Raw genomic sequence first — 14,655 nt, 5'->3', positions numbered from 1 at the left:
CTTTGTTGCTGGGGCAATATCCTGGAATTTATGACCCAGTGTCACTGTACGACCACCATCCCCAGAAGGGGTGCTGCAACATATATTTACAGTTTTAGGATAAGGGGTAGCAAATTTAAACAAAGATGAGAAGAAATTAATTTGCTCAAAGTGTCACAAATCTGTGGAATTCACTACTCCTGTGTGCATTAGATGCTGGGACATTAAGTAAATTTAAGGAGGCGATAGATTTTTAAATAGTATTTTTAATTAGTTGAAGGGTTATAGAGAGTGGGCAGGAAAGTAGAGTTGAGGCCAAAATGTGACCAGCCATGATCGTATCTAATAGTGGAGGTGGCTCAAGGGGGGGAAATGCCTACTTGTGCTCCTAGTTCTTAAGTAATTCAGGAAGGTCGATCAGCAACTTTTCAGGCAGCTGGTGCCATCTCTATCCCAAGAATGAATTTGTGCATTGAAAGTTCCCTACCTGTTCCTTAGTGCCTTTTCTGCCATGCCTTTTCGACTAAGCAGGACACAGAGTTATGAGCGTATGAAAGATACTTCCTAGTAGATTGGTGTTGGAAATGCTTTGGAATCATTAATTGAATGTTTCCTCATCTAAAGGTGAGGAAGCTCCTTCATTCTTGTGGTGATCCTCAGTCTACGTCCCCTTGTTATAGTTCCTCAAAACTTTCCATATTCATCATCTCAAAGTTTTAACATAATTTTGAAAACAACAGCAACATATTTTTATATAGCAATTTTAACGTAATGAAATGTTCCAAAGCATTTCACAGGAGTATTATAAAACAAATTATGCACTGAGTCTTAAAGGAGCCATTAGATCACACGACCTAAAGCTTGCAAAAAGACCTAGATTTAGAGGTGTCTTGAAGGAGGAAAGTGAGATAGAGCGGTAGTGTTGTCTAGAGAGGGAGTCAACTGAAGACACCAGTAATGGAGCACCTATGATTGGGATTTTCAGAAGGACCCCACCAAGGTGTTAAGAAATAAAATTAGAATGCATAAACTTGTGTGAAATATATTTGCATGGATTGAGAATGCGCAGGCTAGATGTGTTAATTTCATCCACAGTATTATTTCTATCATCATACCTTTCATCAAAAAAACTAAACTTTTGATCCCTCTTTACTTCCAAACTACCATGTCATCTCTAACCTTCCTTTCTTTTCTGAAGTCCTTGTGAGGATTTGTGTGCAGCCAAGTACATGCCATTCTTTCCAAGAACTCAAAGTTGAATCCTTCTAATGAGTTATCTACACTACCAAAGGACTGAATCATCTGGTATAGGACACCATCTGTGTTTTTGATATAGTTGTGATGAAGGTAACTGTCCCTCCTTGTGCTGCTTGATCTGTCTGCAGTTTTTGAAAGAGTAGAGCATACCAACTACCTCCACAATCCTCTAGCAGGGAAGGACTACTCTCAACTGCACCCATTCTTTTTCATAAAGTCATTGCCAGGAGTGTCTTCTCTTCACGGTCCCATACAATAACCTCTTGTACTCCTCACCATTCATTGCCCTGTCACATTTTTCATCTGCATACTTGCCCCTTTAAAAATATAACTATTGTAATAAGAGCTACTAAAAAGAGGGGAAAATTGCCTTCATGTGCCCAAAACACAGGACAAACCAAGCCAATCAGAGACTGCACTCTGTTTATTTTGTCATCAGCTGAGTGAAATAAGCTGACATTGATAGTACGATGATATGGCCCAGAAACCAAATACCCTGTTTGCTGATGGTTGTTTTGGCTTCAGCCAGGGTCATTTGGTGCATACCGTTGTTACAGCCTTGGTCAAAATGAGTAAAAGAGCTGAATTTCGGAGGTGAGCAGAGAATCACTGACCCTGACATCAAGGTAGCATTTAACCAAGTATAGCATCAAGAAGTCTTTTAAAAAATCTGAAATCAATAGGAATCAGTGGGAAAATACCTCTATGGCTTAAATTATAACCAGTTTAAAAAAAAGGTTGCGGTTTTTGGAGGCCAGTCAGCTCACTAGGTGGACATGACATCTTAGGCCTAACTATTTTCAGCTGCTTCATGAATGGCCTTCCTCCCAACATAAAGTCCAAAGTGGGAATGTTTGCTCATGATTACACAATGTTCAGTACCATTGACAGCTCTTCAATTATGAAACAATCCTTGTGCTTGCAGCAAAACCCAGATAGCATTCAGGCTTGGGCTAATAAATTGCAATTGATTTTAATGTGCATAAATGCCTGGAAATAACCACTCCAAACAAAAAAAACTAACCAGCTCACCTTGATGTGCACTACCATCGATAGTGAATCAATATCAATATCTGAGGACACCTTTAACTGGACCAGCATGTAAATATTGTGGCTCAAATGCAGAACAGAGGCTGGAAATTCTACTGCAAGTAATTTGGCTCCTGATATTTCTACTGTTTCCCACAACAACTCCCCAAAAGCCTGTACACCAACTGCAAGGCTCAAGTCAGGAGTGTGTTGGAATACCGTCTACTTGCCTGGATGCTTGGAACTCCAACAACACTCTAGAAGCCTAAACATTCAGAGCAAAGCAGTCAGCTTGATCAGGAGCTCATCACCACCTTAAGCAATCACTCACTCCACCACTGGAACACAGTATGTACTATCTACAGAATAGACTGCGACAATATACCAACTCCTTCAAAAACATCTTTGAAAGCTATGACCTTTATATCCTAGAAGAACAAAGGAGCAGACATTTGAAACAACCATCTTCTGCAAGTTCCCCTCCACACTGACAGTACCTTGCAACTATATCATCATTCCTTCACTATGGCTGAGTCAGAATCCTTATAGCAGTGCAAGTTTACCTACATATGATGAACTGCAATCAAAACTGGAAAATATTTGTTGGCCTTGTCACAGATACATATGTCCCATGAAGTTACATTTTAAAATCCAAAATCATGTCAAATTCTATGTGTAAAGTGCTGACTTCCAACTCCCTTCTTGTCCTCTCCTTTCTAAATGATCACAATGCTAATACAGCATCTAGAATTGAATATCTGTTCTTCAAAATGCAATGGAAGTGGCTTTTGAATGTTTCCAAGGCAGAGGTTGATAGTTTCTTCTGGATCAGTGGTGCTGGAAGAGCACAGCAGTTCAGGCAGCATCCAAGGAGCTTCGAAATCGACGTTTCGGGCAAAAGCCCTTCATCAGGAATAAAGGCAGCGAGCCTGAAGCGTGCAGAGATAAGCTAGAGGAGGGTGGGGGTGGGGAGAAAGTAGCATAGAGTACAATGGGTGAGTGGGGGAAGGGATGAAGGTGGTAGGTCAGGAAGGAGGGTGGAGTGGATAAGTGGAAAAGAAGATAGGTAGGTAGGACAAGTCAGCACTCCCTCAGTACTGTTCTGGGAGGGTCACTCTCAATCTTATTGCTCTCAAGGAACTTCAGTCAATGAAGATCTCCCTCAGAGGTGTGATCGCTGCCCACTGAATCAGAGACTGGTGCCAATTCAGATCCCTTGGCAGGGAACTGCTATCAACACTGCGGTGTTTGATGGAGTGGCCATGTCCCTCCTCAGTGACAGAGTTTGAGATTAGAGTAAGTTTGTGCTGCAAGATGACGAGAGACAGTCAGAGGAATGCATTCTGTGACCAGAACCAACCAGAGAGAATTGACACATTTCTTAATTTTGAACTAAGCAGGAACCAGCCAGTGAGCAGCGAGATATTGGGCTCTGTGTTTAGGGAATATGAACAGTTCCACTCAGTGTATCTGTATTTGTGTTTCTGATGGTGTCACATGTAAAGATTCAATAAAAAGGGTAACTAGGGACAGAATAGGGTTCCTCAAAGATCACCAAGGCAGCCTATGTGTGAAATCATAGGAGGTGGGGGAGATATTAAATGAGTATTTTGCATCAGTGTTTACTGTGGAAGATGTAGAATGTATGCAAATAGATGGTGACTGGAAAATGTTGATATCACAGAGATGCTGGATGTCTTAAAACACATAAAGGTGGATAAATCCCCAGGTCCCGATATTATGTGGCCTGGAACTCTGTGGGATGGTGGGGAAGTGTTGGCCGAGACCCTTGCTGAAATATTTATGTCACCTATAGTCATGGGTGAGTGACCATCACCACATAAGCACTGAGTGACCATCACCATTCAGACCCAAGTCAGTGATAATGCTTCATTGTGACTGATTGGTTTGCTGGACAGCCTGAAAGGTCATTGTGATCCAGTAACATTGTGCAGGACCAGGAGAGTACTCTCACCAGACAGAGTATGGATGGCAGGCTCCCTTCCCTAAAGGACATTATCTCATCTGGAAGGGAGGAAACCCAACAATTCAGCACTCCCTCAGTACTACACTGGGAGGGTCACTCAGGATTTTATAACCAAGGCTGTATGACCTGCGCCTTCAGGCTGACCTCAGTGAAGTGACAAGGAGTGTTCAGCTTAAGTGTTTCTGAAGATTAAACATGCAAAGAGTTGATAATTTGACAGAACTGAAATATTTACCATCCTTGGTTCCTGCCAGAGAACGTGAAAATAGGTATGTGTTAGTATTATCTGCAGAGACTCAAGGGGAATTCACATCATACCCACAGTGCATTCAGGAACTGAAACAGTGAATGTGACAGGGGTGGAAGGAGGTAGAACCGGGCAGTGCGGGGTTCCCGGACTATGAGGTTGGAAGCTGTGGGTGGGAGATCTTCTGAGGTGATGAGGTTCTGTATGGTCTGGGGGATGATGGTTTGGTGATGGGGTGGGGTCATGGTCGAGGGGACAGTAGGAAGAGGTATCCTCGAGTTGGCGTTTGGCTTCAGCAGTGTAGAGGTCAGTGCGCCAGACTACCACTGCGCCCCCTTTATCTGCTGGCTTGATGGTGAGGTTGGGATTGGAGCAGAGGGATTGGAGAGCTGCACGTTGTGAGGGTGAGAGGTTGGCGTGGGGGAGGGGGATAGACAGGTTGAGGCGGTTAATGATAGATTCTTGATGAGCAAGAAAATGACTGAGGGTAGACGAGAATGTGAAGTAGTCAGATCAGCCATAATCTTATGAATAGACAGCAGATTCAAAGGACTGAGTTGCTTATTTCTCCTCTTTCTTCATATGTTTTGGATAAACAGAAATTTTGTCTCCAACTAAACATTTGGAAAACCCAAGTTATTGTTCTTCATTTCCTGTAAAAACTCCATTCTCTAGCCATTGATTTCATCCTTCTCCTTGGCAACTGAACCAGACAGTTTACAATCCTGGGGTCATATTTAACGCCAAGATGAGCCTTTGACTGCACAGTTATGTCATCACCAATTCAGCGAATTTCTACTTCCATATTTTAACAGGACTCTGCCCTCGCCCAGCTCATTATCTGTTGATGTCCTCATCTATGCTGTTCTTATCTTTAGACTTGACTATTCTGATGTTTTAGGTATATGGTAGCATAAGGGTTTTGTAACTGGATTAATAATCCAGAGACCCAAATTAATGCTCAGGAGGTGAGTTCAAATCCTCCAGCACAGCTGGATATTTAAATGTATTATTAAATATATGCAGAATAATAAGCTAATACCAATAATGATTCATTCAAATTGTAATAAAAACCTTATCTGTTCCCCAGTGTTCGTTAGGAAATGAAGTTTGCCATCTTGCCTCATTCTGCTCTATCTGAGATTCCAGACCTGCAGCAATGTGATTGACTCCTAACTATCTTCTGAAATGTATTCAATTGCAGTCAGAGATGGGCAGTAGATGCTGGCTATACCCACAACCTAAAAGTGAATTAAAAGACCATCCATCTGGCTGCCTGGATTATTTTCCAGTGTAAATTTGAAGCCGTCATTGCTGCTCATGTCCTAATGCATACTAAATTCTATTCGCTCATCATCCATGTGCTTGTTGACTTGCAATGGCTGCTGCTTAAACAGTGCCTCAGTGTTGAATATTTCTCATTGTTCTCAAATCCCGCCACGACATTAACCTCTCAACCCCTCTAATTGAGCACAATCCACTAATATCTGTACTCTGCTTGCTCTGGACACCTGAGCAAGCCCAGTTTTAATTACTGCACCTCTGGTGACTTTACTTTTAGCTTCCAATCCACCAAGTTCGAGAATTCACCATCTAAATCTCTCTCTCTCTTTCCTATTTTAAGATGCTCCTTTAAACTTAAGTCTTTGACCAAATTTTCGGTCATCTATCCTAATATATTTCCTTTTATGACTTGGTGTCAAGCTTTGTTTGATAATGCTCCTGTGAAGCACCTTGAGATGTTTTATTATGTTAAGCACTCTGTAATATACATTGTTGGTGCTCGATGTGTGATGTCATACCCAACTTCTGTTTCCTCATTTCAGGGTTCCACAGTGGCCAGAGAAGCTAGTGACAAAGAAAAGGTAAATTGTTAATTATTTCAGTGATCAGTTGCAGTGGCAGCACACACCAATTGGTTTTACAAATCAAAAATAAATTATTTTAAAATGTAGTGATTATTTCGATAATCTGACGAAAGGAAGAGTTCAGTTAATTTAGTCTCTTTTTAGATTTTATCATTGATTTGTACACACGTGAAATCATATGTGTTTTGAAGTGTAACATTACATTATCCTAATGTGATGAAAGTTGCAATAAAGAAAAGTTAACAGAAACAGAAATTGCTAGACAGAGGTTTGTGAAAAAGCTGTGAAGAGATTGATTGAATGGTATGAGTTTGTGGTAGCTGAGATATACCAAAATGGTTTGCCTTATCTATACCAATCCCTTTTTTATTTAAAGTACCTTCTACTTTTACCAAATTTGCGGTATCTCTTTGCTTTTATACAATTAATTGCTGTGGCACATTTATATGTTCTTTTTGGAGAAATGAAGGACTGGAATGAAATTCATTTTCTCCTTTCACTCCTTCCTTCAGCTCATTTCAGATAAATTTCTCACATTGGAGTTTGATGGTTTAGAGCAGCTGAATTCATTTGTACTGGTCACATTGTCTGACATGGGATCTCCTCTGAAAATGAGATTAATGGAAAAGTTCATCGATATAGATCTACACCTCCCATTATAAAGAAAACTAAATGGCAATGATGAAGAGTCACCGGACTCAGCTTTCTTCCTACAAATGCTGCCAGACCTGCTGAGTTTCTCCAGCAATTTCTGTTTTTGTTTCAAATAATTTTACTAGTTGAATTGGGAAAGCTTAACCCAGGAAATATCAGTCTCTGCAGGGAATACTTCATCTAAATATTTTGTGACACAATTTGTAACCAAAATAAGTGAAGTGAGCACTGGTAATGCTTGTAATGTGTAAATGTACAGAATAAATCATCACAAATAGGTGCAGGAGTAGGCCATTCAACCCCTCAGGACTATTCCATCATTTAGTAAAACCATGGCTGACCTGCTTGTGCCTTAACTTTATTTTCCTTTTCCCATATCCCAGAAGTCATTGTTGGTTAATAATTTTGCCCATCACTGTCTTGAGTACACTGAGTGAAGCATTCTCTATTATTCTGTGGGGAAGAAAGTTTGAGAGACTTAAGTGCCCTCTAAGAGAAGAACTTCAATATCATCCCTAACTTAAATGGAGATAACTATTACTGTGTCTCCTAGTTCTAGATTTCCCAAGTAGGAGAGATACCCTCTCAGCATCTATCCTGTCAAGTCCACTCCATATTCCATATGTTTCATTGTGATCACCTTGTGTTCTCATTGGAGTTTAGACTAGGCCCAATCTGCTCAATTTTTCTGCATAACATAATCCCTTCATCTTAGAAATCAAAGAATTGAATTGCTTCCCAAGAAATTATGGGCAATTATGTTCTGCCCTAAGTAAGGTGATCAGACCATCACACACCATAATCTCACCAATGTCTGAAACAGTTTATACTTCATGCCTTTGCAATGAAGGCCAAACAAATATGTCAGAAATGAATAGAAAATAATTTAGAAATTTGCTTCAATGCAAAATATTTTCCTCTACTTAATGATTCCTGTTTTGGAAGAAAACTTTTAATCAATAATATATCCTCATAGAAATATATTTAAAGTAGTGTAAGATACAGGGTGAGGGTGGGGCAATTTAATTAGTATTAGGCTGTTTTGCTGAACAGCCAGCCCAGGCCCAGTAGACTGGCCTCATTCTGTGTTGTGAACTTCTTTCACTCCTGTCCTTCAAACATTTCTGTTTTGAGATATCATTGATCTGTTAGGTCTCTGCGGAAAACCATAATCCAATTATTGACTCCTTTTATAGGAAAGAATTTTAGATGAACGAAGCAGTTTCGCTGAGTAATATTACCATAAATGTCAAGCTAGCATTGTCTGTACAATCAAGGTTGGATTGATAATGAAAGTTTGTAATGAGCTTGTTTTATTCATTTGGTTTGCTTCTTTTGGGAAGGTGAATTTGTGGCTTATGTCTAAAGTATATTAGGTTTGAGGAACAAACACTGGCCTAGTCAGCAGTGCTCAGATTCTGTGAAAAAATTAAAAATAAATGCATTTTTGCTGAGGTATGGGGCATCATATTAGCAGTAAATACTCCCAAGTGCAAACTGAACAATCTGCAGTATAGAACTCTCTGATCTATCTGGACAGCAACAGATCTCCAAAAAAAATACTAGTTGCTGCACAGAGTGTTAAAACTGACCCTTCATGGTGACTTCAAATGAGCTTGGTAATTTTATTTCAACTTGTATTAAAATTTGAGCTGTTTTACCTCCTCGGGCAAGAAGCCAACAGTCAAGCAGAATCCTTTCAGCCGAAAGAGAAAAGAGATTTTCATCCATGAGCTTGTACAAATTTCCAGGCCTCTAGGTCTCAGAGCTGAAAGGACAAAGGTTAACTTCCTATGCCACTCAGCCCCTTATTCCTTGACCGGCTTTATTGCCAGAAAAACAAAACAATGCAAATTAAGTAACTTATTTAGAAAATATTTGCAGGATTTTGCAGCATTTCCACTCCCACCTGCAAAAGTGGTTCAGTTTAATATCAAAACAAATTCATCTCCTAATTTGAGAGGTTCTTTAATGATTCAAACAAAAATGAAAATAAACTGCATTATTAGTGTTGCTGCAACTTGCAGACACTTGTATTTTCATTTATTAGTACATACTGTTTCCTGTTTACAGAATAAAATGTCCAGTCATTAAGTTGAAAGGTTAACTTTCTCAGAAGAAATATTTTTAGGTTCCCTTGCAATGTATTTTTTCTTATGATTTGGAGATGCTGGTGTTGGACTGGGGTGTACAAAGTTAAAAATCACACAACACCAGGTTATAGTCCAACAGGTTTAATTGGAAGCACACCAGCTTTTGGAGTGACTTCGATCACCTGATGAAGGAGCATCACTCCAAAAGCTAGTGTGCTTCCAATTAAACAAGTTCGACTATAACCTGGTGTTGTGTGATTTTTATTTTTTCTTAGACAAGCTGCTACCTATAAGTAGGAAAATAAATAATGTGCCAGAATTTGCTGCACTGGGATATCTAACATCTGTTGTTAATTAGACTTACCCCATTTCCTTCAGCTCAAACTTTTACTCTCAAAAGTTTCTGATTATGCAAGCTGATAATGGAAGTGAGCAAACAGGCCATCCGTGCCCCAAGTGAACAGGACAGCAAACCAAGGTATCTCTTTAAGAAATAAGATTTAAGGAAAGACTTAAAATGGAGATTGATGTATTAGAGGGTATGGATCAAATCTTAAATCATATGGAGAAGGGGCAAGAGTGGGAAAGAAAGATCAGATTCAGAGAAAATAAAGGAAGGTGCAAGTTCTTCTAAATTTTAGAATTTTAAACTTTTCCCTGAAAACCAACAGTTGTTGCAGATGTGGTCACTGTAAGCCACCATGAGGTCCACCATCTCCCACATCATGCAGGTACAACACATGACCCTGGCCCTGCATCTTTATTTTATTTACTTAAATCTTAATTCAATTTTAGAAGTTTCATACTTATCTTTTAGTTTGTAACCTGGAAATATTTCTCCTATTTACCTTCAATCTAAAAATAATGTGCAATAGATCATCAAATTAGTAGCTATTCCTAACCAATGAACCTATGGTTTATCTGTGATGTCACTGTTTTGTGCTGGGTCCCTGATCCTAGTCTTCAATTTAACCTGTTTAAATAAACCTTACATGCTGAGAGCCAAAGAAAGTAAGTAAAAGTACCTTATTCCCTCTGTGCCAAATTCCCCAAACTAAATACTCACTTAAGCTATGTCTCACTCCAGACAAAATCTCTCCTTCTAACTGTGTGAAGTTTATCAATTCATAATTTATATTAAGTCTGAAGCCTTCGGTCCAACTCATCCATACCGACCAAATATCCTAACCTAATCTAGTCCTATTTACCTGTACTTGGCCCATATCCCTCTAAAACCTTCCTATTCATAAACCCATTCGGATGCCTTTTAAATGCTGCAATTGTACCAGCCTCCACCACTTCCTCTAACAGCCCATTTCTTACATCTGTGTGAAAAGAGGTATTTTAGGTGTTAGATAGTGAAGAAGGTATTTGGTATGCTTGCCTTTATTGGTCAGTGCATTGAGTATAGAAGTTGGGAGGTCATGTTGCAACTGTACAGGACATTGGTTAGGACACTTCGCGAATTCTGCATGCAATTCTGGTGTCTCTCCTATAGGAAGGATGTTGTGAAACCTGAAAAGGTTCAGAAAAGATTTACAAGGATGTTGCTGCAGTGGAGGGTTTGAGCTATAGGGAAAAGCTGAAGAGGCTGGGCCTGTTTTCCCTGGAACGTTGGAGGCTGAGGGGTGACCTTATAGAGGTTTATAAAATCATGAGGGGCATGGATAGGATAAATAGACAAGGTCTTTTCCCGGGGTGGGGGGAATCGAAAACTAGAGGGCTTAGGTTTAAGGTGAGAGGGGAAAGATTTAAAATGGACAACTTCTTCACGCAAAGGGTGATGCGTATATGGAATTAACTGCCAGAGGAAGTGGTGGAGGCTGGTACAAAATCAGTATTTAAAAGACATCTGGATTGGTATATAAATAGGAACTTAGAGGGATATAGACCAAGTGCTGGCAAATAGGATGAGATTTATCTAAGATATCTGGTCAGCATGGATGATTTCAACTGAAGTGTCTGTTTCTGTGCTGTACAGCTCTATGATTCTAGCAAAGACTGTGAAACTCAAAGAACATTAACAGGTTGGTGGAGTGGGTGGCTATGAGTCAGATGAGGTTCACCACAGAGAAGTATGTGGTGATGCAGTTTGTTTGGAAGAAAATTGAAAGACAATACAAAATGAGGGGTTCCATTTTAAGGGGAGTGCAAGAGCAAAAGAGTGTATATGTACTCTTCAGCCTCTTCAGCTTTTCCCTATAGCTCAAACCCTCCACCGCAGCAACATCCTTGTAAATCTTTTCTGAACCTTTTCAGGTTTCACAACATCCTTCCTATAGGAGAGAGACCAGAATTGCATGCAGAATTCGAGACGTGTCCTAACCAATGTCCTGTACAATTGCAACATGACCTCCCAACTTCTATACTCTATGCACTGACCAATAAAGGCAAGCATACCAAATACCTTCTTCACTATCTAACACCTAAAATACCTCTTTTCACACAGATGTAAGGAATGAGCTGTTAGAGGAAGTGGTGGAGGCTGGTACAATTGCAGCATTTAAAAGGCATCCGAATGGGTTTATGAATAGGAAGGTTTTAGAGGGATATGGGCCAAGTACAGGTAAATAGGACGAGATTAGGTTAGGATATCTGGTCGGCATGGATGAGTTGGACCAAAGGCTTAATATAAATTATTATACATAGGTGTATATGTACAAAGATCATTGAAGATGGCAGGGCAGATGGAGATAGCACTTAATAATCTTTATTAAAGGGGCATAGACTATAAGAGCAAGGAGGTGATGTTGAACATGTACAAAACACTTGTTAGACCTCAGCTGGGGTATTATGCACTGTTATGGACACCGCATTATAGGAACTATGTGAATGCATTGGACAGAGTACAGAAACGATTTGCAGAAATAGTTCCAGAAATGAGGATAGAGTTAATGAGTTGGGACTGTTCTCCTTGGAGAGAAGACGACTGAGAGGAGATCTGATAAAGGTTTGGAAAATCATGAGTGAGCTGCCCAGAGCAAATGGGGAGAAGCTGTTCCCACTCATAAAACAAAGAAGAATGAGAGGCATTGATTTAAAGTGCTATGCACACAAAACAAGGGTAATATGTGAAAAACACTTTTTCACACAGCAAGTAGTTTAAGTATGGAATGCGCTGCCTGAAAATGTGGTGAGGCAGGTTCAAATGAGGCACTCAAGAGGGCATTGGATGATTATTTGGATAGAAATGCGAGGCAAAGCTGGGGGAAAAAGCAAGAGATTGGCACTAGTTAAAAACATGTGCCAGCACAATGGGACTAATGGTCACCTCCGGCGCTGTATGATTCTGTAATGTTGGAAGCAAATTACAAGTGAGTAAACCACTTGTCTCAATCATTTACTTGCATTACATCAGAACTGAACGCAAGTAAACTTTACTGCTCATCTATTATAGTTATTTTTGCCCACTGAGTCACTGTACTTCCAGAAAAGAAACATTGGAGCAAAGGGAGAATTCATTCGTCCTTTACTAACCTCAGAAAAATTGTAGACAGTAAGGAGGGGGGAGTACTGATTATTTTTAAAAAAAGCTTATTGGGTAATGCTATTATTTTGATAATTTTTTTCTGAACAATGTTAATATTTTGATATTCACCATTTTTTGGATACAGTATGTTTTAATAGGTCCCTAAATATTAATGAAAATGTTGATTATTTTTGACTATGATTACTTTGGATTTCTGAAATACAATTATGCAAAACACATGAAGTTGAACTGTGTTTTCTTCAAGGCACATTGATTTTGCCGTGGGCCCACATTATATTGATTAGGTTTTACCATATGCAAATTAAACCCCTGCTTAAAATTGTATAGCATTGGTTAGAAGATGGATTTTTTTAATTAAGTGAAGCAGATTTACAAAGCCTAATGTGCTTTGTAATTTAGTTTAAAATTAAATTTTATATCGAAAGCTGGTGATATGGCAGAATGAAATGGTTCTTGATGTTAACTGATATTAAAAGTAGAATGGTCTTTGAATTTAGGATTACTTTGATATTCAGCATTCAAACAAAGTACTGCAGGAAACACAATAAGTGCGTGATGAAATAGAGTACAGAATTACACACCAAATATGTGACCTGTTTTTAAAGTAAAGGTTCCATTTTAGTTGATTTATTTTCCTTTTTTGATTGACTGGTAGTCCTGTAAGGCTATCTTATCACGAAGCTAATTTGTGCAAGATGTTTGCTTGTGTTTTTGAAATACTTTATTTTTTTTTCCACTTGTTTTCTCATGTTACATGGCATCACTCACCACGATACTGTTTGATCACGCCTTCATATCCTGCATGGATTTGGTGGATTTTTTTCACATCCAAATGTCATTCCAGTCATGAGCCCTCCCCATCTATCCAGGCTGGGAACCAATACACACCAGCTTATCTGAACTAGTGGCTCTTTTTTATATACAGTATCTTATTGACATTACTTAATGTGAGTGTGTTAGACCTCTACTATGACAAAAGGTAGCAATTTATTTTGTTTTTACCTTTAAACCAAGAATATAAGCAAGCAGTTGTTTTTTTTTTGTTAAGTTAATTCTCTTAGCCATCTTATCAATTTAAACTATTAGTAAAAGCTGGCTACCTGCTTAATGTAGGCTTTTGCTTGCTACAGACAAAATAGTGCTGGGGTCATGGTAATGTCCTTAGGTGGCTATGAACAGTGCAAGTACAAACCCAAAGGGTGGGCCACAGGGCACTTCCCCCCCCCCACCCTGTAACTTTGAGGGCAGGTTGATAGCTGGTGGGAAGTTATGAAGCAGACCAACGACTGCATTTCATAACAGCAGCCCAATGATCTTGATGTTGACTAGATAGGGATGAGAATCCAAGGGATTGGAACAACGATGTGAGCAAAACTGATGGCATTGTGGAACCTAATGCAGAAATAGACTCAGGACTTTTTGATTAGCTGGTTTACAAAGGAAAATTAGTGTGGGACAGGAAATTAGGGCACAGGAAAATTAGTATAGGACAGTTTGAAAAATTTACAAAAATTGCGAACACAATTGGGGTTTGGGCACAAGAGGATGAGATCCGAGGGCTTCCTTTCATTTTTATCACTGGTAAAGCCAGAATTTGTTGCTTGCCTCTAATTGCCCTGGACTTGAGTGGCTTACACTGCCATTTCAGAGGGTCTGGACTCAGATGTAAAGCAGACCAGGTAAGGACATTAGTGAAGCAGATAGCCATTTGCAACAACAATGGTTTTATGGTTACCATGACTGAAATTAGCCTTCAATTCCAGATTTTATTTATTAAATGCCACAATAGGATTTGGATTAATGTCCCCAGATCAGATTGGAAGATTGAAAGGGTAAGTGATTGCATTCTTCAAAGTGAAATAGACACCAGAGAGAAAATTGAATAAAATGGTGAAATTGAATTACAGTATACTGAGTACAGCCTCACCAATCAGCAGCATGTGAATTTTGCCAAGAACCAACCAGGATATAGTAGCTTCAATTTTGTAAATATTGAGCAGTACAGAGTTATACCTTGTAGAGGATGAAGCCATGTTTGTGGAGATCACCAA

General features: G+C 39.4%; 1 protein-coding gene across 4 annotated transcripts in view; it reads left to right on the top strand.

Annotated features, from left to right (window-relative positions):
• The window catches only part of LOC122550031 (phosphatidylinositol 5-phosphate 4-kinase type-2 alpha), a 257,190-nt gene that overhangs the window by 207,841 nt on the left and 34,694 nt on the right, over positions 1-14,655 (top strand). For all 4 annotated transcript variants that reach the window (XM_043690447.1, XM_043690449.1, XM_043690448.1 and 1 more), the window contains exon 6: positions 6,326-6,364. In XM_043690447.1, the coding sequence (XP_043546382.1) occupies positions 6,326-6,364 (39 nt within the window). The remainder of the gene's footprint in view (positions 1-6,325; positions 6,365-14,655) is intronic.

This window comes from Chiloscyllium plagiosum, chromosome 5 (genome assembly GCF_004010195.1).
Source record: "Chiloscyllium plagiosum isolate BGI_BamShark_2017 chromosome 5, ASM401019v2, whole genome shotgun sequence".
NCBI classification, from domain to species: domain Eukaryota; kingdom Metazoa; phylum Chordata; class Chondrichthyes; order Orectolobiformes; family Hemiscylliidae; genus Chiloscyllium; species Chiloscyllium plagiosum.
Note: the sequence above shows the minus strand (reverse complement) of the source record. Positions and strands in the feature narration are given on the sequence as shown.